The sequence below is a fragment of the Drosophila gunungcola genome, unplaced genomic scaffold (genome assembly GCF_025200985.1).
Source record: "Drosophila gunungcola strain Sukarami unplaced genomic scaffold, Dgunungcola_SK_2 000103F, whole genome shotgun sequence".
Classification (NCBI taxonomy): Eukaryota; Metazoa; Arthropoda; class Insecta; order Diptera; family Drosophilidae; genus Drosophila; species Drosophila gunungcola.
In genome coordinates, this window is record NW_026453265.1 from 198,966 (window position 1) to 225,492 (window position 26,527).

Consider the following 26,527-nt stretch of genomic DNA (forward strand, 5'->3'; position numbering starts at 1 on the left):
AACGCATGTCCTGTGTTTTGTTTTATGTTCATAGCTATCTCTTTTTTCACATCCCCCTCCCCAACGAGCAGTGTGTGTTTGTATTTTTCATTATTTTAATTTACAACTTGCTCTGGCGCTCTTTTGAAATCCGAATCCTAGAGCAGTGGATGGAGTGGGAGGAGTGGGTGGAGGACTTTGGTGAGGAGCCCAGCGGGATGCAGCTACCATGTGACACACAATACCAGGAAAACAGGAGTCAGGGATTTTCGTAGAGCAAGAGAGTTGGCTCATTTCAATTTACCGCACTTGAGAATCCTTTGGGGAACAAACACTTTAAGTCGCGCTTGATTTATGCCTTCAATAGTTCGCAGTCTCTTTGGGCTGCCTTAAAACAATATATATATATTTATTTAATATTCCAGTATAGACAAACTTGTAATAAAAATAAAATATTATGTTCAATAAATCAAATTTTACTAAAATAACAATTTATTATTTCTTATTTAGTTATAAATATCTTAATATTTTCCTTCGGAAATTAAACTGTTTCTAAATTCGTTTGTTGATGTCAATATAATATAATTTTATTTTTATACCTATAACTTTCCTTTAAGAACCAGAAAGTACTATTTTGATATTAAATCTTTATAACTTTTCATAATCCTCATAATTTCAAGCGTTATATATATTAAAAAACTATTTAAATAAAACATTATTTTGTACTTATAAATTAATGAGTGTAATGCGTTTCTTTATTTCTTTTTTTTTGTATTTATTAAATAAAATGTTGCTTTTAAATACCCACCACTTAAATGCCGTCCAGAATAATTCCGATATTTAGTCTTTATGGCTCTGCAAAACGCTTTAAGTGAGCAGCCAGGACCTTCCATTAATTCTCCCTAATGTAGAGCCCTCAACGGCATTTACTCTGCCATCTCGGCCAGAGATCCTTATTCATTTGAATCTTGAATTCATTGCCCTGGCAAATTGTTTTTGCCCCCTTGGGCGACCACACCCCCACCGAGGATGTCAAAACACCAAAACACCAAAAATACCAGCGGGAAAAATAACTGCGCAGCTTAATCCACTCCAAACAATTTCAAAAAGGGGATGGAAGCGATGGAAACAATCTGCACCCACTTGACGGGCAATCTGTTCCGAGGATTTGCGGGGACTTGCAAGGGTGCTCGGTCCACGGTAATAAAATTTAAATCACCCACACACATCAGGACATCCAGGGGTCGACCTTTTTGGCCACCCATCCACTCACATCCTTTTTTTTGCTTTTCGCTAGTCGAGATTGAGAGCGTTAAAAGTCGTTAACGACCAGATGAATTGGCATGAGTGCTGGAGGACAGGAAGTCCTTTAGCATCCCCAAATAAAACTCGACGAGGGTAAACCACCCTCAATCAGATAAACATATTTTACGCTTATTTGCAGATACAAAGATTGATTTACCAAATTGATTTAGAGCCCCCTTTATCCATATCCAAACCCCCCGTTAAGTGATTCGTAATCGAACGTTTTGTTTTACATTTATTTTTAATGAAATTTTAAAAAAGCTTATTCTTGTTTTCAATATTTATTTTTCATAGACAAGAATTATGTAATCTAAATCTAATCTAATCCAAAATGACTAAGAACCTCATTTTCTGCACGTATCTTTATTTTAACCCTCAGTTAAGTGATTCGTTTTCAGCATTTTTTTGGAAATTTATTTTCAATAAAATTTAAATGTTTCATAATTAGTTTAATAAGTGAAGATGAAAACTTGTTAAAGTCCATATAAAAATTGATAAGAGCCCACAGTTTCTCCATATATCTATATTTTAAGCCCCTGTTTATATTTATTATTCGTATGTTAAATAATTTATTTATATAGACACAAAAGTAAAAATTGCTTCAACAAATTTATATAGACCCCCTTTTTTTCCACATTTCCATATTTTAACCGCCTTTTAATTAATTATAAAAACAATTTAAATAGTTAATTTTATATAATAATTATTAATTATAATTTTACATTGACACACGAAGTAAACGACTGCCCAAAGTCCATAAAAAATTTGATTTAGAACCCGGTTTCTCCGAATAAAAAAAATTTGTAAATGAGCATTTTGTTGTTCATTTATTTTGATAGAAATTTAAAAAGTTTATTTCAAATATTTCATAGAGTAATTGAAGGTAATAAATTGATAAAGTTGATTAGACCCCCCCATATATCCACATTTTAACCCCCCGTTAAATAATTAAAAATCGAGCGTTTTGTTGTACATTTATTTTGAATGAATTTAAATAGTTTATTCGTATTTTAAATAATTAATTTACATAGACAAAAAAAAGTAATCGAAGATGATAAATTGCTGATGCGGCCTAAGTTTTTTTTCGGAGGACTGGCCAAAGTCCTTTTTGCATCCGTGCTGTGTGTGTTCTGTGTTTTGTGTATGTGTGTGTTTGTGTTTGTGTGTGTGCTAAGTATCTAAATATCTGCTCTAAGCCTAGTTCAAATAAAACAACAAAAACACATTTAGTTTAGGTTTAGCTTGGGTTTTTAGTTGGGTTCGATTAAAGCACTAGCGTCTAAGATATCCTCGATTGTGTGTGTGTGTGTGTGTATGTGTTTGTTTGATCGTCGATCGTCGATCTTTTTTTCCTTCCGTTTTGGGTTTAGCAAAAATAATTGAGGGGAAATATGCTAATTTTCTTCTTCTTCTTGTATTTTTGTTTTTTTTTTTACAATTTTGGTTCGCTCACACTTCATAATTGGACTAGAAATATATTTATGTTGATGTTTTCCTCCGCTTTCAATATTTATATATATTTTATATCTTCGTTTAGAATTGCATAATTTTTTTTTTGTTTTGTTGGGTGCTCGAAGCTTGTCTCTTGGTTAATATTTCATAGGCTTAGTATGTCTATAAAAAAAAAATTACATATACATAGGTCTAGTTCAAAAAAAAAAAATATTAAAAAAAATGTTTTCCTTTTTTCTGTTTGTGTTTGTGTTTCGAAAAAGAACAACTAGATATTCTAGAAATGGCTTAGGCTATAATAGGCTACAAGCAATAGGTTAATATGTATGTTTGTTTAGTTTAGCGCAATAGACACATATTTTGTTCTTCTCATTTGTTTTTTTTTTAAGTGTATATGTACAGTTACGTTGTTTACTGCTGGCTATATGTACAAAGGCCAGCGTTTTTTTTGTCAAAGAAATTGTTGCTTGTTGCTATAGGTTTAGTGGAACCCAATTCCTTGTTTGCCCCTATTTTTTTTTAGTTGGTAAACAGGAAGGGTCCCAGCGAACCTCAAACCATGGGTGGCTTGATGTCTACTAGGTGGCTGGCATCCAGACCTGGTGAGCCACTGCTGGTCAGGTGGTGCGCATGATGGTGGTGCAGGTGGTGATGTTGCTGCTGCTGCTGCTGCTGTTGCTGCTGTGCAAATTGCTGGAGATGTTGCTGCTGCTGTTGGTGTTGCTGCTGCAGATGTTGCTGGTGTTGCTGCTGCTGCTGCTGCTGGTGTTGCTGCTGCTGCTGTTGGTGTTGGTGTTGCTGGTGTTGTTGGTGTTGCTGCTGCTGCTGATGATGATGTTGCTGCTGCTGCTGCTGCTGCTGCTGCTGCTGTAGATGCTGCTGATGCTGCAACATCACCGGCGAACCGCCCGCGGCGACCATCTGGTGCGGCGTGGCCAGGTGCAGACCGCCGCCCAGCAGGCTGCTGGACGTGCCATTGGCGCTGTGCGCATGCAACGAAGTGGGGGTGCCGGGATGGCTGCCGGCTTGTGAATTACCGCCGGAATTGCCGGAATTGGTACTGTTGCTGGTGCTGGTGCTCGAATTGCCACTACAATTGATGGGTGAGCCACCGCTTCTAGTGGCAATGCTCGATACCGAACCGGAACCGGAACCGGATCCGGACACAGAACCACTGCCAGCGCCACCCCCGCCGCCGCCCACCACGCCCGTCTGTGGGCCACTGCCCACGCCGCCCAGCCCGTTGGACTCGCCCGACTGGTTGGCGGCCTCCTCCGAGTCGCTACACGACTCCGAGGAGCCCTTTTTCAGACCATTGGCGCCGATACCGATAGCGGAACCGGAAGCGGAACCGCTACCGCCACCGCTGCCGGTACCGCCCGAACCCCCCTGGGCCGTGCCATTGTGCGTCTTGACGTGCTTGGCCAGATGGTCGCTGCGCATGAAGCGCTTGTTGCACACGGGGCAAGCGAAGCGCTTCTCGCCGGTGTGCGTCCTCAAGTGGCGCTGCAGCTCGTCGGAGCGTGTGAAACGCTTGCCGCAGAACAGCCAATTGCACACGAAGGGACGTTCGCCGGTGTGCCAGCGCAGGTGAGCCTTCAGGTGCGACGTCTTCCCGTACACCTTGCCGCAGCCGGGTATGTGACACGAGTGGATGTTCTTCTTCCGCAGATGGACGCCGGCTGGACCCAGGCGCTCTGCCTCCTGGCAGTTGGGGCAATCGCAGGTGGCCCGCCCGGCATAGCGCCGCTGGGAGCGCGGTGAGGGCGTGGAATTGGAGCCACCACCCTGGGGTGAGCCCACACTGACGGCCGCCGCCGCTGCCGTGGCCGCCGCTGCAGCCGCCGCCGCCGACGGGGAGCTGTGCGGCAGGGAGAAGCCACCCATGCCCACGCCCACACCCACACCCACACCCACACCCTGACCCGGCAACATACTCTTGTAGGTGTCCTGCAGCAAATGCTGGCCCGAATTCAAGAGCGAGTGACTCAGGGCGGAGCTGTAGTTCTCGCTGGCATAGTTGGCCATGGTGGAGTGCATGCCGGCGGCACCGCCCATGTCCAGCCAGGAGCCGGCCGCACTGTGCATGTCCCACCAGCCCGAGTTCACGCTGGCCTCCTTGTGGCCGACCGCATTGAAGGGCCAGTCGTAGGGGTGGCGCGAATAGACGCCACCGAAGGCCGCCGCTCCGGCCGCCTCCACTTTGCCCAGGAGGCCCTGGTGCATGTGGTGGTTGTCCATGTTCGAGGCCGTGGCCGCATTGGGGAAGTACAGATCGCTGCCGTAGGCGGCCGCCGCCGCTGCCGCCGTCGCCGCCGCCGTCGCCGCCGACGAGGAGGAGGAGGATGCCGACGAGCCGCTGGAGCCGCCAGAGGATCCGGAGGCGGAGCCACCGCCGCCCACCGCCGCGCAGGAGGAGGCCAGGGGGCGACTGTAAGGATAGATGCTGAAATTACTCAGGGGTCGTATAGGGTACAGCTGCTGTCGGCGACAGCGCACAGCCAGGTCGAACAGGGATTCCAAGGATCTAGAGCGCCGCCAAAGGACATCTAACCAACCAAGTCTTTCTATGCCTAGTCTTCACTGGCAAATATTTCCTATTCAATTTAAATATTTTCCCTTTGATTTTTGGTCAGTTTTAAATTAAACCATTTTTAGCATAAATAAAATTCATTTAAATAAAATTGGAATTTTTTAGAAATTTTAATTTAAAAAAATAAGGTAATTTAATATGCATTGTGTTTAAAACTATGATTTCAAATTTAATTTTATTATTTAATATTCAATTTTAAATTCAATTGTCAGATATTTATTTTTACTATTCCATTTTTTAGCAGTGTACTCTTAGCAGTCCTCTCTGGATCATTGAAAGCACAGCAGCTATCTTATCATACCATTAAAATATATATGTATAATATATCTGATAAACACTTTTCCTTGACTTCCTTAGACTGTTAAAAAAAGTGTTATAATCGTATCCCTACATAGAAATATAACTGACTTTTTTATTTTTTAAAACCCTGCAGTCATCTTGCATTTTTTTAATAACCTTATAGTTTATTACCTTAATATTTTGTAAAATCCTTGAGGCTCTTAGAATTTGCCATGCCAATATAAATTAACTAAATATTTTTCATAGCTGCATCATATTTTCCTGATATTTTAGCTATCATTATTTTACTGATATTTTTGATTTATTTGGTTTTATATTTATTTAGTCTACCCTACTAGTTGAGATCCTAACTAGACAAGTGTCCTTTCGGCTTAACCCCCTATCGATCCCTGAGAATCCGCTGGAGGACCGCTGTGCGCCGCCTGTGTGCTTACCTAGCCGTGATGTTCACCATGGTGCTGGCGCTGGCAGAAAGGCTTCTGCTGGAGGAGTGGCCACCGCTGGAGCCGCTGGAGCTGGATGAGCTGGCCGCCGAGATGGCGCACGGTGAGTGCTGGCCACCACCACCTCCTCCACCTCCACCACCTCCACTAGATCCCGCTGCCGGGGAATTGGGACTCTTCTTCCACGGATGGAAGCCCTTGCCCACGGCGGCATCGGCCAAAGGGGGCGGGGATTTGTTCGAGAGCTTGTTGCACTGGGCGGCCAACATGGCCAGCGGGGTTCCCCTCAAGCTGGGATGGTCCTGCAAGGATAACAGAAAGGGAGTTTCATCAGAAAGGTGCAACAAATACATAAGAAAAGCGGCTTTTATTATCATTTTGTAGGGGTCAAAAAGGGTATTTCCATATACTTATTCTAAACACTGTTAAACAATTTTAAAGCAACAAATAACATATATGAAATTGATTTTATTATATTTTTTAAAAGCTATTTTCTAAAGGTGTATCAAATACATAAGAAAAAGGGATTTAATTATAATTTTTTAGGGGTCTATAAGGGTATTTCTACAAACGTATTCATTAAATAATATAATTTATTATAATTTTAAAGAGTCTATAAAGGTATCTAAAATTTAAATAACAAATTTTAGGACACCAAGAAAAATATATTCTTTTTTATTCTTTATTTTAACAAATATTAAATAAATTTCGTATTCTTTTATATAAATATTATAAATTGAGTGATTTCATCTTGCCATTTAAATGAAAAATGTGATTTAGCATATATTTAACCCCTATAATGCAACTCACAAACTATGCCACTAAATTAATCTAAAAATTGTATTCAGTACCCCAATTGTATCTTTAAAAACTTTTATATAAAACTTATACACTTAACAAATAAATTCCTTTTAAAAATGCCAATCAATTAATGCACTTGATTTGATTTGATTTGACTCATCCTTTTTGATATCTAGTAAATATTTCCCATGGGAATGCTTGCATTTCTTAATTAACAGCCGTTCGCGCGAATTTGCAAATTACTTAAATGCGAATTAGTCGAGCTCAATTTCGCTTCCTGCCCGGTTTTGCTTTGTTTTCAACGGTTTCTAATGTCTGCTGAAGGAGGGCAAAAGGGCAGACAGAGGGCCAAAAAGCGAACAGCAACCCACAAAATTAATTCGCCACGTAAATCAAAACTGAAATTCCCTTTTAGCGCTGCGAATGAGCCGCGTTTTTATGGTCTCTGGCATTTTGGATATACACTTTGGACTCCAGAAGGGTTAAATGTACTTGGGGAAGATTATGAAACATAGACTGGTAAAAAAACGTAATAAGTCCAAATGTTTTGTACTTCATTTAAATATTTTTCGCTTTGATATTTATCCATTACGGTTTTTTTTGTTACTTTAAATATGAAATATAAAAATTTTTAGAAGGTTTTCATTTGAATATTTTCGGAATGGATTTTAATATCTGAAAATTTAATCATCATGCAATTTAATGTGCATTGTATTTATGAATATGATTTAATATTTAATTTAAATAATAAATATAAAGTTTTGAATTCAATAGTCACATATTTATTTGTACTATTAAATGTTTGATATTTTTTTATTAGTGTAGAAGTTTAATACTTTAAGATAAAATTATAATAGAATTTTGTTAAAATTTTTGTGTGAAAGTATTCAAGTGGTAATTATTTAATTTATTTTTCTTTTATACAAGAGTATAACACATTCGACTTTGTTGTAAACACTTTTCCCACAGACATTTATAATCGTGAAGTCCGTTTTGAGAGGAAGTCATTAAAAGTCGGCTCGCTTTGGGGATTCCTTGGCCAAAACTAATTTTCAATTCCGCTTTTTGTCTAGCGGCGACTCCCGGCACTTGTTTTCATTTCCATGCCTTTTCTCACTCCGAAAATTGCTGTAGGATTGACGAAGGTCGAGGATTTCTATAAAAGGATGGAAGGATATTCTCCAATCTGTGGTCTCTTCTCGATCCTCGTCAAACACATTTCATGCCTGCCAGCTGCTTGAGTTGCCGCAACGAACAACCAAAACTGGGTAAAACAACCAAAACCGAAAACAAACCAAACATGGCACGGCAACAACAACGCCAGAATTGTCAACAACAAGTTGAACAACTTTGGCAATACGGTAAAAGTTGTTCGATCAAGCCTCGATACATAGTGCACTGATCCAAAATTAATCTGCCATCAATCGATTACCGGGGAAATGAGTCAGTTTGCTATTTATTCAGTTTTGTTTCAAGACTCTAAGCAGTAAAAAAAATTTTTCAAATAAAATAAAATATATGAATTGTAACAAATTATGTCATTAATATTTTTAGGAACTAACATTTTTAAATAATGGCTATGTATTCTCGTTTTTAGAAACAAAAATATTTATCTAAAGGTTTTTTTATAACAAATATTAATTATATTAAAATTAATTTGATTTATATATAAAATATGTATATACTCTTTGTAAAATATATTTAAAAAACTTCTTGCATTTTAATAAAATGATATATTTTATTTCAAATTGGATATTATAATTTTCCCTATTGGTTTAAGCCAATTTTATAATATTTGAAATTTACGGAAAACATTTTCTTTTCGATATTTGTTTGAGTGCAGTGTGGCCATTGCCCAGTAGTCGTGGCCTCGTCGAGTTGTCCAAAAAAATTAAGTTAATAGTTTACTGACTGCACTCGAGTCGGTCGTTTTACAGTTGCCCAGTTTCGAGCTTTTACCGTTTCGATGGCGATTTGAAAGGGGGTGGTGGTGCATTGGTGGTGCAGTGGTGCAGCACCATCCAATGTGGATTGCTTTGGCAACCCGCAATCAAGCAGAGATCGGGATCAGAGAGCCACCGCGGAAGCTGCTATTTCGGCCAGTAATTGGCCACTCCAGAAATTGAGAGGGAGGTGGCTGGGGAATCCCCCTTTCAAGCCGCCCACCTTTCTACAAACAGCTGAGGTCAATGCAATAGTACCGAGACTAGGTAAGGTGCTCAGAAAGGCTTTAAGGCATGGGAGACATTTTCTTTTTTTTTATTAATAATATTCTTTTTCAAATATATTAAAATATAGAGCTATGATTTTAGAAAAAATTAAGAATGAAAACATAATTCCCCGTTCATCTAAACTTTGTTCTCTAATAAAAATGTATTAAATGTCTGATCCATTTTTTAATTTATTAAATTTTTTTTTGTTAATTTTTTTTTAACTATTTTAAAATATTGTGCTTACGTTAAATGTGAATTTATATATTTGCCCCATTTAGTTTATAGTATTAGCTTTACGAAAATACAAAAATAATGTTTAAAAGTAGTTTTCAAACAATTTTTGATTGCCATTTACATAAGCTTAAGAAGTACTATTATTTTGACCGCAGCTGTGTATGTACCATTGCCGTTTCCGTACTTCCAGTGGATCTCGGTTTGTGGCACGTTTATGTCGCTGCCGCTTTTTCAATTGCAAGTCTGCTCATCTCCTGCAACGGACAGGTGCTTTGGCAGCCTAATGACATCACCCATTCAAATCGTGAGGTCCCCTGGATCTGGGATATACAATATATCTGGATGGCCACCGAACTACTTTGGCCCCTCTCTCAGTCCAAAGCTACTAAAAAAACCCAGGCCCAATTCCAAACCAAACGAAACGAAACGAAGCCGAAAAAAGCACACACTTAATTGGAGCAATTTCAACGTCGTGCAACTGCGCGTATGAGTAATGGCTGTGTGTGTTGGATAAATTATACAAAATGATATCGGGGCAGGCAAGTCAGTCAGTTAGTTAGTCAGTTAGTCAGTTGGTCAGCCAGTCAGGCAGTCAGGCAGTTAGTCAGGGAAGTCTGGTTCAAATTAAAATACAACTCGATTTGATTAATCGATCAGGCTTTTGATTGCTGCGGTTTAAAGTGGCTTCAAATAATAAAGGTCAGCTTATGATCTTTACCTTACATTTTTGCTGTTATTCACTAAGCAAATACCTTTTGCTTTCATTATATATGATAGTAAAATATGGTCCTTAGATTTTTGCAGAAAATAAAAATATACAAATATTATTTATTGAAATCTTTCTTTGATTTCTTTTGCAGCACATCTTAACATGACTCAATAACTGAAATACAACTTGTCCTCTTCCTTTTTCCTTTTTCTGTTTTTCTTGATCTTCTGATCTTGGTTATTATTTCATAAACAAATACTTCATTTCCTCTCATTATTAATGGTTAATAAAATATGGTCCTTCAAGCTTTGCAGACCATAAAGACGTGAACGTATTATTAAAGAAAACCTTCATTTGATTCCTTTCATACCCTATCATAACTTGATATTGCAACTGATTTACAACTTTTATCCATATTTGATCTTAACTTTACACCTTCGTCATAAAATACTTAAATATGGTCCTTCAGGCTTTGCAGAAAATGAAGACATGAAAACATTATTAATTGAAATCTTCATTTGATTCCATCCTCAGCTTATCTTAACCTGATTTCATAACTGATTTACAACTTCCCCTCGACCCTTTTTTTATTTTTATCTTGTTGACCGCCTTAGGAGGTCTTGCAGTTGGCCTAATTAAAACAGTCGGATGTCATTTCCCGAAGGTGAAAACAGAATCAGGGAAAAAAACGGGCTATCTTCAAAAGGCGCGAGCTAAACAAATTTGGTCAACACAGCAGGTAATGTCGCCAGTTGAAGTTGCAAAGGTTGTATAGTGACCAATTCTTAAGTTCCCATTTCGGATTCGGATTCCCTTGGTCGCAATCACAGCGGGTGCTATCAGCAAATGGCGCTGCAGGTTCCTCACCTTCTATCTACCTCAGCTCCCTTCTTCCCTCTCCTTCTCACGCCCACCCTATGCTCTCTCTCTCTTTCGCGCAGCCAACTAGCCATCTCTTTCAGAGTTCGTTCGTTCGTTTTTCAGAGCGGCAACAAGTTGGGCTCACATCAATCGGAGGCGGTGTCATAATTTTCACAGCAGGTGTCGTCGCTAATGATTTACAATGAGCCAGAGAAAAACGGTTGAGAATTGGAGAATCCGAAAGAAAGAGAGAGAGAGAGAGAGAGAGAGAGAGAGAGACAGATGCATTCTGTTGCATCGCCGTGTCGGCAAACAACAATAAAAATGTGAAAAATCTAAATTCGTTGTGGTCGACGTCGCTTCTCCGTTGAAGTCTCATCCGAAGACCAATTCATTATTCATCAGTTTGCATTGTATAGGCCATATACATATATATATATATATTGTATGCCGGGTATAGGGTCCAATTCCTCATGGGTGGGGCGTTGCAGTGGCTAATTTGCCGCTGGGATGGATGGTTTTTTGACCCAAAGAAGAAGGGGATGGTGCGGCGGCTGGCGCCAAGTGGCGCCCCCTAGGGTGCGAGAGTGCCAAACAAATTGTTAACTATAGTATTGTGATCCGATTCGATTTGGAGTCGGCGGATCAAGGCGTGGCTATATCTGCACTCGTGTGTGTTGACCTAGTTCCAGTGGGAAGTGATGTGATATATAGATTGGTCCTACTTCTATTATCTAAAGTAGCACTTCCAAAATAAGTTCCAGTTAAGGAGACATCAAGTTATAGTAACAATAGAAAGACTTATTCTTGTCGCATCGAGATATTAAATAAAAAATACTTATTACAATACTTATTATTGCCAATAAAACAAACTCAACTTATAATCGAGTTAGGTAAGTTCGAGTTAATTAAGTTAGTTTAAGTTAGCGAGGATCCTTTTAGTATATGTCTTTAAAAATGTATTCTATTATTATTTAACACCATGAGAATTATATATAATATGCCCGTACTAAAAGTCATTATTTGAGAATGCCAATAAATTTTTTGAGAATTATTCCACACTTTTCTAAGACATCAAAGTGCGAGACGGCCAGTCCAGTTTTAGTCTTTTCCAATTATCGCTGCCATTTACACTCCTGATGAGTTTTTTCTCGCCCATAAAAGAGGCCTCTAAAAATCAACTATCGTGGCCGACAATTATCGCCATCCATCAACGGGAATCAATCTCAGCTAATCCCCAAACTTTGTGTGTGAAAGGCAACAAAAAGCCGCTCCTCATCAGTACCCACTCCAAAAATAAAATAAAAAAAAAAAACACATTTAACTGCAGTCGAAAACTCCGGCGCCAAAATGCAAATAAAACAACAAACGAACGAAAAAAATAAAATCATAAAAACGGCACACAGCGAACGTATTAAAGAAACTTTAAATTGCGGTCTGTCGAAGTGAAGAGGGAGCTACCGAATACGCTGGAGAATCAGCGGAGAATTGGCGGTGAATCGGCGGAGAATCTGCGGAGAATCTGCGGAGAATCAGCGAAGAATTGGCGGAGAATCGTTTTGTGGAAGCAGATACAATTTTCATAGGCAATTAAAAAAAGTTCATTCGTTTTGATTTTATTTTCGGCTGCAGCTCCTTCCTTTGCCTTCTTGCCATTCAGAAGCCACAAAGCGCAGGGCTCGAGGCACTCGACTTATGGCCTTATGGACTACCCAAAAAGGATGAGGGACCGGACCTCATATACCACATACAGTATGGTATACCATCCATACCCCTCATCCTGCCATTAGCATGTAAAGTGTAAACTAATGGCTTTGATTCTCCGATTCTCTTGGCGAGAAGAGGAGCCTTTGCAAATTAAAAACAGCGTGGGAACCGAGTCGCTTCTGTCCCAGAAGTTTATTAAAAACAACAAAAAACAAAAAAAAACGCCTGGTCAACTTTGTCTTGGGCCGGGAGTTCCTTGGAACTGGCCTGTTCTGGTCTGGTCTGGCCTGGTCCTCAGAGGATCCATGCCCATGCCCATAAGTAAGCCATACACGAAAACTCATTAACAATGACGCTCCAAAAACGGCGCAGAGCAGAAGTAGCCGGGCAAAAATTAATGGAGTTTCCAAAGCTTCAGACTTTTTCATCATAATTTTTATTATTATTTTTTCATCCTTCTTCTCTTGTGCGTTATATAGATTTTTTTATTCTGTTTTATCCCTATCTGCTGACTCGTTGCTGCTGCTTTTATTATTTATTATTTTTTGAGAAATTTCTGAAAAATAAAAAAAGCTAGAGGGAGGAAGTTGCCTAAAAGGTTAGGCTAACCATAAATACCCTATTTGATATATAAATTTTTTTTTTTTGAAAAAATTTTTGAAGTTTAAAACAAAATTTTTTTTTTTTTAACCATAATAATGTCTTTATACCATTATATTACTTAAAAAGTAGTAATTAGTATAGCGAATACATATTAAAAATTATAAATATATAAAAAATACTATCATTTATTTTCAAAAAGACATTTTTTCAAAAAATACTTAACTCATTATCACTTACTTTTGATTGATTTTCAGTAAACACCTATGCTATATAGGGTATATCCTAGTCTATGTGAGCACTAATTTTTGGACTGGACCGATAATTACGAACTGAGAGATTCGTCTAAAGGCGAAGTGGAGTCATAACCCAAATTGATGAAGTGCATTAAAGTGTCTTTAATGTGCGGCAATAAGAGGGCAGAAAGAGATGGCGAGAGCCAGCCAGAAAGAGACGCAGAGAGGCAGCATGAAAGAGACGGAAATAGAGAGGGGAAGCAAAAAAGAGAGAGAGAGAACTTCGCTTATAAGATTTTAATTTAGGAAATGCTTTAATTTGATGTTCTTGGCTTTTGGTGTTACCACCCTCCCCACCCCCATTTTCCACCCCCCGGCGCTTCCAAGGGCAACTGTCACGCCCCCCTTTTGGCCCTCTCCCCTCCCTCGACTTAAATATCATGATTAACTGACCGCTCATTAGAGCCACATGACATTCTCGACTACTATATGTGGCCAAAAGAATCCTAAGGGGTCACATTTAATGTGCCTCGGATTGCTATTAATTTGAACCCGAACTTGGTGAGTGGTTTGGCCTGTTTGGGTGTTTAAGTTCAGGCCCAAAGCCCAGTAATTGGGGTTGATTATGTTTTCAATTTCGAAGTGGTTGGGCTTGGGGAGCTCTGTCCAGAAAAATAAAGGGGTTAGCTGACGCAGTAAAAAGAAAATAAGCAGGGAGTGCAATAAGAGCCATTAAAACCAGTTTGTTAAATAATTCAATTGTTCCAGCAAAAGTGCTTAAGACATATGAAAAGAATTTAGATTAAATTTCATAATTAATTTATTTTTAAAAACAAAGACTTGAAATTCTATATTTAAATATACGGTTTCCTACTTTATTTAAAAAAAATATAGTGAAAAAATAGAATTTCAAGTTAACAATTTAGTAATATAGAAACCTAATTTAATTAATAATCCAAGTAAAATTGCTAGCTCATTGAATCCTCTCCTGGAATCATTGGAATTGGATTAACCCTTTCCCCATATTTTTTTTTGTTATTGTCGACATTAACCCACCACATCCTTGACTCCTTCACACATTTCCCCAACCCGAACCGCAGCATTTCCCCTGTTGACGTGTTCAACTCGCATTACACTTAGAGCCTGCTTAAAACTTCATAAAACTCGCAACTTTCAGCACATTTGGGGGGTTTTTTTTTGCGAGGGGGGTGCAGAAGGTTCGACTTCAAACAAAATAAACGCTGACAGGCAACAGCAACAACATTGGCCACAAATTTGCAACGTCATTAGCCGGGCCAACAACAACAAAAAAAAATTTGCCAAAAGCGGCGAGCTCACATTTTAACCCTCTGAAAAAACAGGGGGTCTATAATTTAAGAAGGGGTATAAAATTGGGGTGGAGCTGCCAATTGGTTCGGATTTTTAAGGGCATAAATTCGCATTTGATCCAGCATTTTAAGGTCTATAAAAAAGAAGAAAAAAACCAAGAAAACTATTGAGAATATTCAGCTAGCTATGGGTATTTTTTATGTGGTCGTTTAATTGCCGGAGCATTGCTCACTCTGGCTAATTTATGCAATTTATGCGCTGCTTTCATTGCGGCAATTAAATCAAATTAATTGAATTATGTGTGTGCAGCTCGCGAAGGTGTTGCTCCTGCGGCTTGTAGTATATAGTTGCGCTATAAGCCATACGGTTTGCATGTCTGCCCATGTCTGCAGGCTAATTTGAGCAAAAAAACACAGAAACCAAACAACAGAAATACTAAAAAACTACAAAAACCGCACCATCATATAGAGACAAAACATTCGCCACAGGCCACAAAACAAGCAGCATATTTAAGCAACAAAAAAACACATTAAAAATGCAAACAAAATTTGATGTTGATGTCGATTTATAAGCCAGACGAAGCCAAAATACCCTTTTTAATATTTAAAAAACAATTAAAAGAGTTTAAGTTGAGACTAAAACTGGTAAAAAAAATGGCTTAGTAAAAATAAATATCTGATTACTGTATTTAAAATGTTATATTTTAAACATAAATTAAATTTTAAATCATTATATTAAAAACAATGCATATTAAATTGCATGATTTTTACCAGTGAAAAGAAATTAAGATTAAGGTTGGCTATTTTTTAAAGCAATTGTAATTCCCGTGATCTTTATATTTATTTAATAACTTCGCCAATAGACTTAAGTGAAATGAAATTTCAGAGGTACAAGCACCTCTTAAAAATCTTTTTCAAATCAATCCATCATTTCATGGTGATAACGTATATATATTTAGGGCAATTACTGATCTCTTGTCACCACTTAGCCCTAATAAAATATATTTAATTTGATCACTTTGATCGCTGCAATCTAACTGACAAATTAGCGGACCCAACAATGGCGATTTTGCTTTTCCCCAAGTTATGGCAGCTGATATCTAATGATCAGTCGTAGGGTAATCGCTTAAATCAAATCAAATTACCAACTATTAGACTAATCGTTGTCAGCTTTATAACGATCCGCCGATCTACGGCATCAATCAGAAACTATATTACATATATATGGCATAATAATATCCATATAGATCATGGCTGACAAGATAGTGAATGGACTGAGGGGCTTTTGGCTTTCAAGATCGCATCGATAGGAAAATTAAAATTTTTGAAACTTTTCAGTTGAAAGCTTAATTTTAACAAATATTTACACGAACAGATAGAATCTTCAGCTCATTTTGTTTATAGTATGAACAAATTTAAACGTCGCCGCAAGCTGTCGATGTTCATGTCGATGGTCAGGCATGGAATGGATGGATCGATGGATCGATGGATGGATGGATGGATGGTTGGATGGATGGCTGAACAGAGTGATGGTTGGAAGGAGGGATGAATAAATGGTTAAGCAGCCCCAGAGCAAGTTGGTCGAACCAACTCAAGCTCGATTCACTCACTCACTCACTCACTTAGTCATCTACCGATCGATTCTCTTTATCTGTAGGTGTGTTTTGTATCTGTGAGTTTTTTTAAACCCACTTTTATGTGTGTGTGTAGGCGTGCGCAGCTGTGTGTCTTCATTAGCATAATGAGTTTGATTGAAAGCCAACTTGAAATTGATATTTATGACGAGACTATTGATTCGGTCTGTCTCCCTCGCTTGCAAATATTTTGCATCATTTGGTATATTTATAAAACTTAATTTTATATATTTAATACTCACTTCAATCTTTTCTTCCTATTCAAGGAACTTAAAAAAGAATTTTTTTATTTCACCCATTATTTTCAAGTTCGACATTTAACTAAAACATAAAACCATTTTGAATTATAAGTCAACGAAATTACATTTTAAAAGTAACTATTATTTACAAGTTCTACCTATAACATAAACAAAAAACCTTTTTGAATTTAAATTTTTTTAATATCTTAAAAGAAATAAAATTGAAAAAATACAATTCCAGTAGTTTTTTTTTTCAATCTATCACTAACAAGTTTAACATATAACGAAAACACTGCAATTTTGAAAACATAAAAAAGCTGCAGTTATTGGGATTTTAACTTCTTGTTAAAATAATATCTTAATAAACTATAATATATAATATAGAAACATAATTTCAATTTCCCTAACATAAAAACAAAAATATTTAGAATTATGATATTATTTTAAGTAAAATTTACTTTGAGTTGGGAACATTTTATACAATTTCCGATGACTGTACTTTATATCACCACTAGCTTCCTCTCACTCGCACGTCAAGAGCGCGACAGATAGATTTGCCAGAAGGGTGGGATAAAGGAGGATGGGTGGATGGATGAACTAAGTGCCGCTAAATGCTCGAAATGGCGCAGTAGGAGACGAAGGTCAAAGGGCAAGGCCGCCAGTGAATGAATGAAGAGAGACAGAGCGAGTACGAGAGAGAGAGAGAGATAGAGAGAGGGAGGGAAAAAAGAGGAGGCAACTGCCAAATGGCGTTGATGGATGGGCCACAAAAAAAAATTAAATAAAATAAACTAAGAGGGGATGCTTGGATGGGAAATTAGGGACACGGATTCTCGACCCCATGGCGCGAACATCGAAATGTGCAATTTTTGTAACAAATTAGCGGTCTATGAACGAGAGAGAGGGTGATCCAGTGATCCTGTGATCCTGTGATTATCGCCGCAGGATGCCAGAGGGAAAAAGACAGAAAATGTGAGAAAGAGAGCTCCGAAATCCATGCGTTGATCCTGTAAATCCTTTAATGCCAGTGCCCAGCGCCTGATTTAAGGCAAAAGAAAACAAAACACACAACACACAACACACTGCACACCAAACATACCTATTCCCAATACAGGACAATGAACATTTGCTCTAAATCTGCGCTCTAATGAGAGAGTTCTTGTAAAAACGAAGCATTGTCCATTGTCCTTTTTTCGCCACTTGACCACCAGCACACAAAACAAAGCAGGACCAACAATATTTCCACTTGATTCCGAAACTATGCCAAGAACATAGTCCTAAAATAACAAACAAAAAAGAAAAAAATATAAAATAAAATAAACTCCAAACCTGCAAACGTTTTTCACTCGAAATATTCGCGCATTTGGCCGGGTGCAGACACACTTAAAAGCTAGTTTCCTGCCACGCCCCCACCCGCCTGCGCCCACTGCAGTGGGCCCCCTCCCCCCCCTTTTTACACTACTCAACCAAGCTATGTGTTATCATTAAAACCACGCGAAAAGTGTTCTAATTGCAAAACTTTTGCCATGCGATGTTGCTGCCGTTGGTTCCTGCGCCGCGTGTTTGTGGTAATTGCAAATTGCAGTGGCATGCAGCTGCAGTCCCCCTTTCACCGCCCCCCTTTCCCGCAGTCCTGGCCAACAAGTCTCTGGAACAGGCGGCGACTTTTAATTAAAAGTGACGAGTGTTTAATAAGTGATGGGCTACACAAAACACCTCACCTCTCTCTTTTGCTGTTTTCTTAGCCTATGCAAAAAGATAGATAGAATAGATTGAGCTAGAAAATCCTAAGGAATTGAACAAACCGCATTGGAATAATTTAAAAACTGATTTGGTCTACCAAATTTTCTTGGTTTCCATTTATGAAATGCATTTTTTTTCTAACAGCCATTTAAATCTAAAATTCCAACAAAGAAACAAAAAAGTCACTTCAGAAATATGTGTGTTTTTCAACTAACCTCCAAAAACACCAGAAAAACACTTTTGAAAAATTGATTTTGTATTAAAACCTAGAAAAAATGGTCAAAAGTAAAAAACATTTGGGGTTTGTAATGAAATTTCTAACCGAATTGCATTCACTGCTCCAAATATTTAGTTTTCGTAATTTTTCGCAAAAAATTATGATGTTAAAAGAACAATATTAAAAAAAAAAATTCACCCTTATCAAGCTAGTATTGATAGTTTAAACATCAGCTTCACAAAGCAGTCAGTAATTTGGCAACGCGTCTTATGTTAAGCATGTTATCACCAAAAAACTTTTGAAAATTAATTCTGGAATTATTTAAAGCTCAAACCGAATTTATATAGTTTCTTGCAGCAAGAAATCTTATTAAAAATATATCTAATTTAAGCTGTAAAAACAAATTTTAACTTAGATGCTTATGATCCTTATTAAATTACCTAAATGAATGTCAAAAATTACAAAAACATATTTAGTAAAATGTGCTTAGGCATGAGCCTTGTAAAGCTTTTTATTAATTTAAATTCGTTTAAATTTCTGATTTAAAATTTCTAGTTTGCTAAGCAGACTGCTGAAAACCTTTTGGCTAATGCACTATTGTCATGTGAAAAGCCATTTGGCTGCAGTTCGCAGTTGACGTGACTCGATTAATGGTTGTACAATGTGCAATCAGATTTGTTTTACAGCTCCATATATCCCACCATATAAAGTGTGTGTTTGGCTGTGCTAAATAGGCGGTGATCGGTTGATATCTAACTGGGCCACACAATTATATCTATTTCTATATCTATATCTCTATCTGTTCTGGTCAGTTTAGCCAAGCAAATAAGCTGACGAAAAACAGCAGCTACAATGGCTAAATAAATAGACAAAAATGTGGTTCGTGTCAATGGCAAATAAACTCACTTTATATATGGTACATATTTTATATACACATATATGCATCCATTGTTTGGACTTTGTTGTTCTGCTAAAGTGCGACAATTTGTGTTAAACAAAAGACTCGGACAGAAACAGAGGCAAAATCCACAAGAACAAGGAGTCGAAAGGATGTGATGTGGTGCAAAAGGGGCAAAGGAATGTGTTTATAATTGGTTATGCAAATCAATTTGTTTGTAGCTGCTGCCGCCTACCCAAAATGTTTGATAAATTGCAAGACGCATCCCATAAAATCGCTTTCAGCCCTTCGCTTTGCTTTGTTCTCCTTTTTCGATTGGGGATGATACAAATACCCTTTATATTCTCTATATTATATTATTTTTATATTTACTAACATATTTTCGAATCTGATTTGCTTTCTGATTCATTTTACTAAAATATTTTCGAATCTGATTCATACAAGTTCTTTAATATGGTAATTAGTTAATTTTAAAATGTCTGTGTATTAAATATATATATATATATTTTATTTTAATAATTGTTTTAAATTATTTAAGTTTTAATTAATATTGATTTATTCAGGTTATTCGAATAACTCGTTTTTAAACACCTCAAATTTTTCTTTTACCTCAAAATAATGGGAAAACCAAAACCACTTTAATAATTAAATATTGGATAATTCCATATATACCATTAACTATTCGATTCCAAGTGAACTTTGATTGAATACAAATTTTTATTTTTATAAAATCCAAATTAAATTTCGTTTAAATCCAAAAGTGTATATTTAAGCATATACGATGTTTGTTGGCTAATTTTCAGACTTTAAAATAAGTTCCTTACTAAAAAAAACTTTTAGAGCAACTCAAAGTCGTTTTTGCAACAAATATCTTTATGGCCGCTTGTTTGCAGCTCATTTAAATTAGCTAAATAAGAGCGAATGGGGCCTGGTTTGGCTGGGTTCGCTTCGCTTTGGTTCGCTTTGGTTCGCTTTGGTTGGGTTGGGCTTGTAGCCTCCTCCTGACCCTCCTCCATGCCCATAAACATATGCATGCTATATGGCCGCATCCGCTATCCCGCTGTGAAGAGGGCTTGTCCAGCTGTCTGGGCATCAGCTCCAAAATGCTGCCGGTTTTTTGTCGGTCCCAGTCGCCCTCCCCCTCCCCCCTAAAATCCCCAATTCCCCCAGCAAACGATTTTATTTTATATTTATTTATTCTCGTTGTGCCGGGGCTCTTTTGCATATTCATTTCGAATGGCATCGGCATTTCGAAGGAGATCGAAGGAGTGAAAGACTAAAAGACTGAAAAAAGAAGGGAAGAAGACCGGTAGCCAATTGCTTTGGCAGTTAAGGTTGCACCAATTCGTTTAATAATAAATAATGAAAATGCCCATGTCCGTTGGCTGGCAATTTGACTTATTGATTTCTTTATTCGGCGTCAAATTTTTTTGCTTTTATTTTTTTGTTTTTTGTATTTATTTCGCTGACACTGTCCACCGAAAAGCTCAGACGCAGACGGAGATTATCAGAGCCCCGTGGGCTGACTTTGATTAATGATGGCTAGTCGAAGTAGTAGTAAGCCACCTCTATCGAATAGTGTCTTTATAAATTTTAATTTCATAATCTGCGAGGGCTGAAGATGTAACCAAGCATATTCTTTTTGATAAATTGATTTGACCAGAGGCATTCGTATTCAAGCATAGGTGTAAAGTAGTAGAAAATACTTGTAAGCCCTCTCTAAATTTAACCATAGGTGTAAACTAGACATAGGAAAGAAAAATATAAGAATCACACACATAATCAATCAAATCGCCCAGAGTTATTTAAATAATATATACAAACATTTGCCATTTAATGCCGAATAAACAAGAATTCTTTTTATCTTTATATATATCTATATATTTTTATCTATATATATGAATAGCCTCTGCTAAACAAGTAAATTATGATTATTATTTAATGACTCAATAAATCAAAAATCGTGTTTGTGTCTCTGATTTTGAATCGGATTCTGGCTAATGGCATTGCCATTGTTTATTGGGCATTAAATGGCTAATTAACAAAACGCAACAAACACCAGAGATCGTATCGTAGAGCTCATTATACCATTAGGAAGTGACAGTAGTACACGTAATATGAAAAGCACTATACACTATATACTATAAACTGTTAAGGAAATTGAGTATTAAAAATAATTATCTAACCATTGAATTCAACATTTTATATATAATATATAAATTAAATGTTAAATCCCTATAAGAAATACAATGCATATTACATACCTAGATTTAATAAAAATATTTTAATTAGTGAGGAACATATGAGATTTATTTTTGATTTAAGTTCATTTTATTTAATTTAAATAAATTATATTTTATTTAAAATTACTTAAAATGGATGAAAACCATGTGAAAAATATTTAAATTGCTTACAAAATATTTGGATTCTCCACGTTTTTTTTTTAACAGTGTAGAGCTTTTCGATTTCGATTTTGGCTGGCCTTTTATGAGCAGTTAACAAGTCACAAGGAATCCATGGCCATAACGATTGACTCTTGAAAGGTTTTCCCCCCATTTTCCCTTGATTTCCCCCCAGCTTTCTTCTCGTTTTCCAGGCGCAAAGTAGAAAATTACAACCTGCACACACGCTAATGTTAAACCGGGCGAAGGTAACCCCGAAAATTACCCACAATTTTCGAACAGACAGAGCCGGAGTCTGGCGTTTGACTTGCTGGCCCTCGGGGCCATTTTCTCAGTTTTTTGGGCCGGCTTTCCCCTCAGACATTTTACCACTTTTCCCAGTTGCCTCGTCAACTGACGAATGTGGGAAAACTCTCAGTCGCTCAGTCAACTGGATTTTGAGTTTTCAATTTGATGTTGATAAACGTTTTCGATGGCCGAGCGTAACCGAGACTTGGCTAAAAATTCATTTAACTAATTGCATTTGTTGGACAAGCGGCTGGCTCCAAACGAATTTGTCACGTCAACAAGACAACAGTGGTTAAAAGCCACAATACAAACCAGACCATATGGTCCAATTTTAAATCTGTTTTTAATAGGTAAAATTATGATATTATATCTTCAATATAATAACTTTCTTAAATTAAAACTAAAGTGATAACGAATCAAATTGAAAATTTCTTTCTGTACCCATTTAATTCGCTTAATTCCTGGATTTTTCCATTAAATATGATGGTTAAGCTCTTAAAAATCGGTTTTTCAATAGGTGAAGTTTTCAAGAACAGGTTTACCAAAAAACCTTTTTTAAGCAATTTAATAACTTTTTTCTTAGTTAAATTAAATTGAAAATTTCTTTGTGTACCCATTTAATAAGCTTAGTTCTTGAATTTTTCCATCCACTTGCAACCAGTGTTGCTGCTGCTCATCGAGTTGCTGTCGCTGTTGCTGCCGTAGATGTTGCTGCTGTCAAGTCAACTTGACAAACAACCCAGATGGTCAAAGGTGAGCCTGGTGATTTTCATCAATGGAAAACCCCGCTGCCAGCTTGCCATTGAGAAAATTGTGTGCACTGGAATTTAATTCATTGCATACAAATTGCTGCTGCTGCTGTTGCTGCTGTTGCTGCCGTTGATGTTGCAGTGGCAATTGCTGTTGCTGTTGCTGCTGTTTCTGCTGCTATTTGCATGCAACTTATTTGTCAAGCGGCAACAATTTTCGCGTACACATTTCAATTGGGAAATTGTTGTGTGGCAGTTCCGCAATAAAAATAAAATCGAAGCGAATAGCAAAAAGCAAAAAGCAAAAAAAAATGTAAAAATGTAAAAATAAATACTTGAGCCTGCATCCGAGTTGCAAGTAGGCGTTGCACAATTTTCGTTGCGTTTCAATTGCATTTGGTTTTGCTTTGCATATTTTGTCGCCATGTTCAGATAGTTTTTTGGCACGCCAGCAACAAGAACGCCCACTTTTGGTTGGCAAAAATAAAAAAAATAAATGAAAAATAACAAAAAAAAAAAAAAAGAGCAAAGGAGGAAAAATGCCTTTAAAAATGAAATTGAAACTGAAACGAGTTTGCAACGTGGCCAAACGTCTTTGGCTCAGCTTCGTGCCGTGGCAAATCAATCAATTTGTGGCATATTTTTACAGCCCGTGTTGCTGGATGATATTGTTGCTGTTGTTGCTGTTGTTGTAGGGGATAATCGTTGCGCTTCATCAAGCCACAAACATGAAACATGAACATCATCAACGCCATTTCAACGCGCGCGTCTCGGCGCAAAGTTATAAACCCAATTTCGGACTCTCCCCTGGCAACTAGCAACTTGCAATCCGCAACTTGCAGCCCGCAACTCTCTCAATGTTGCACAAGGACAAGATGGCATAAAAAAAGCATATAAAATGCTTAAGTACACGCTCGCCTGGTGGTAATCACAGCAGATACATCTTAAGCAGGCAACAGCAACAGCAACAACAGCAACTCATGTTGCATGTTGCTGGCGGGCCTAACAACAGCAACAATGTTTCCCTGGAATATGTGTGTGTGTGTGTCGCGCGCTTTTAAGCACGAACCGCTTGCAGCGCTTAAGCATAATGTTGCTGTGTTACACTGCAAAAAATGAGGAGCTCAACTAAATTGAGTTTAAACAATTTAAGTCAATTGACTTGTATCAGCTAAACAATTTTTACCACAAGGTTGGAACATCTTTTTACCATCCATTGCATTTTAATATATAATATATATATTTTTTTTTACATTTTAAAGTTATCTACGAACCACCTGCTTTGTTACACTCGAAAAATTAAGTCCCATCATAAAATATTCTTTAAATATTACCTTACTTTCCGTTAATTCTTTTGTTTTTAACTACACAATTTACAAAGATTACTTAATAAAATCATATTTTATTCTTATTAATGAATGTATAAATTCTATATTTATACACTTTGTTTTACAAAAACCGATTTAAGATTTGATGCAAATATTATATGTTGTAAACTTAAAAAAAAAAAAAAGTCATAATTTTTACAAATTTTATATAAAAATGTTCATACCTTTGAAACAACTTTCTATCATTACGAAGACCAATTTTTTTCAGTGCCATTGCAGATTTTGCCATTGTGGCAGCGTTGATAATGCGCGCAGTTTGACCTTATGACTAGACCCCCAAAACCGTTTGGCTTTGAGCAGCTGCAGCAGTACTATAAAAGGCAATACCAATGGCACTATCAGCACTTGTTGCAGCCTACATAAAGCCCCATTGAAGTCAAGGTAAATATTGGAAAAAGGGCCATAGGAAAGGGCATCCCATCCCATACCCATGGCTAATTGCCCCCCAGAAACAGTGGGATTAAATCGGGATGAGGCACTGCCAATTGCATGGCAACTTACACGCAACAGCAACAGCAGCAACATTTCCCGCACGACGGCAACATGCGAGTTTTACTAGCTATGAATAATGAGGCGGTATGCGCAAATGCAGCAGCCGAAAAGTGTTTTGCATGCATTTGTCAATTTAGCATGCCATCAAACATCCTTTCAATTCCTTTTGACAACAGCCGACTGAAGTCATGCCCGTTGATTCCGACGCGCCAGATTGCCAAGCAGCCAAAAAAAATACGGAAAATAAAAAAGGAGAATAAAGGGTGAGTCTCCCCCAGTTGGAGGCCACCACCACCACCACCACCATCACCTCAGTTGTCAACGCGAGTGACTAACGAGTGCATCATTAAACGATTTTAACGACTTCATTTAATGTTTAACACAATATTTACAGCTGGCCGTCCGGCTGAGATTTCCCTTTTGGATGTGTTGACAGAAGTCGTCGTCAGAGTGTAAACACCAAAGGAAACACTCTTGACTTTCAGATGATATACCCAATTTAACAGCATTCCTCAGGGATTTAATAGAGATACTTAAGTGCGTGAGGCCAAGGTGTATATGCATTATAAAAGGATTTACAGCAATATATTATGCCGAATAAAAGTGTGGATTTGTCAAGTTTCTATAAAAATTCTCTAAGGAATTTAGATAAAAATGAACTGAAGCTCTACACAACGGACAGCTACGGACAAGTGAATAATTTGATTTAATTTGGTTTTAGTTAATTTTAATTTAAAGATACTTTTCTGTTAGTCTATGACCATAATAATTTTTTACAAAGGGTTTTAAGTATATATTTTGTAAAGCCGAGTAAACAAAGAGTGTAAACTCTGTATAACGGACAGTAAAGGACAAGCAAGGTAATTTAACTTAATTTAAAAATTTGAAGGTATTTGTTGATAGCCTATAGCTATAAAATTTATTTAAAAAGGGTTTCAGGCGTATATCTCTTGAAATGAGTTACCATGAGTATAAACTCCGTATAACGGACAGTAACGGACAAGCGAGGATAATTAAACTTAATTGAAGGATTTGAAGATATTTTTTGATAGCCAAAGACCATAATAATTGTTTAGAAAGGGTTTTAGGAAGATACCTTCTAAATTGAGTTACCAATAGGTACAAATTCCGTATAACGGACAGTAACGGACAAGCAGGGCTAGCACTTGTTTAGATAGCTGTTTCTTGGCCTGATTTAATTCAATTGGAATGGAGGATGCTGGGACCCCCAGCCCTCCTCGTAAATCATCGCCCCATCACATAAATCAGGCAAAAGCGGAATATCAGCTGACCCAGCAACGTTCGCGGGCAACAGTTTTGTGGGCTGCCTTTGACATTCGATGAGATATTCGCCTGGCGAGTGTTAAAACTAACGGCAATTAAACATGCCGAGGAGTTGAAGCGTTTTACGGCTCGGCGCTCGTTTCCTGTCATTCCCCCCCAACTTATGTATTTTGCCCAACAAACGCACTATAATACACAGCCCCAAGATCACAAAAACATAGCAACCTGGGATGTCAGTCAGGCACACTTCAGCACTTGCAAGAAATATGACCACATAAAAAGTTGTGAAATGCACAGCAAACACAGGGGATTTTTATTTTCTTTTGCGAATGGGAATGGGTATAGGATAAATCCTCCTTTTGGCATTCCAGACCTAAGCCGCCTAAGCAAATAAACCAAAAACCTGAAAACCGAGGCGCTTGAGCAGGCCAA

The 26,527-nt window shown here is 37.6% G+C and overlaps 1 protein-coding gene across 2 annotated transcripts in view; it reads right to left on the reverse strand.

Moving 5' to 3' along the window:
* Positions 1 to 2,436: 2,436 nt before the first annotated feature.
* Positions 2,437 to 26,527, reverse strand: part of LOC128265229 (transcription factor Sp8) — a 34,955-nt gene continuing 10,864 nt past the window's right edge. The window contains exons 3-4 of one of the 2 annotated variants that reach the window (XM_053001105.1): positions 6,064 to 6,374; positions 2,437 to 5,182 (exon numbers count right to left, since the gene is read on the reverse strand). In XM_053001105.1, coding sequence (XP_052857065.1) covers positions 3,289 to 5,182; positions 6,064 to 6,374 — 2,205 coding nt within the window. In that variant the 3' untranslated portion in view covers positions 2,437 to 3,288. The remainder of the gene's footprint in view (positions 5,183 to 6,063; positions 6,375 to 26,527) is intronic. The other variant, XM_053001106.1, reaches the window with a different exon arrangement.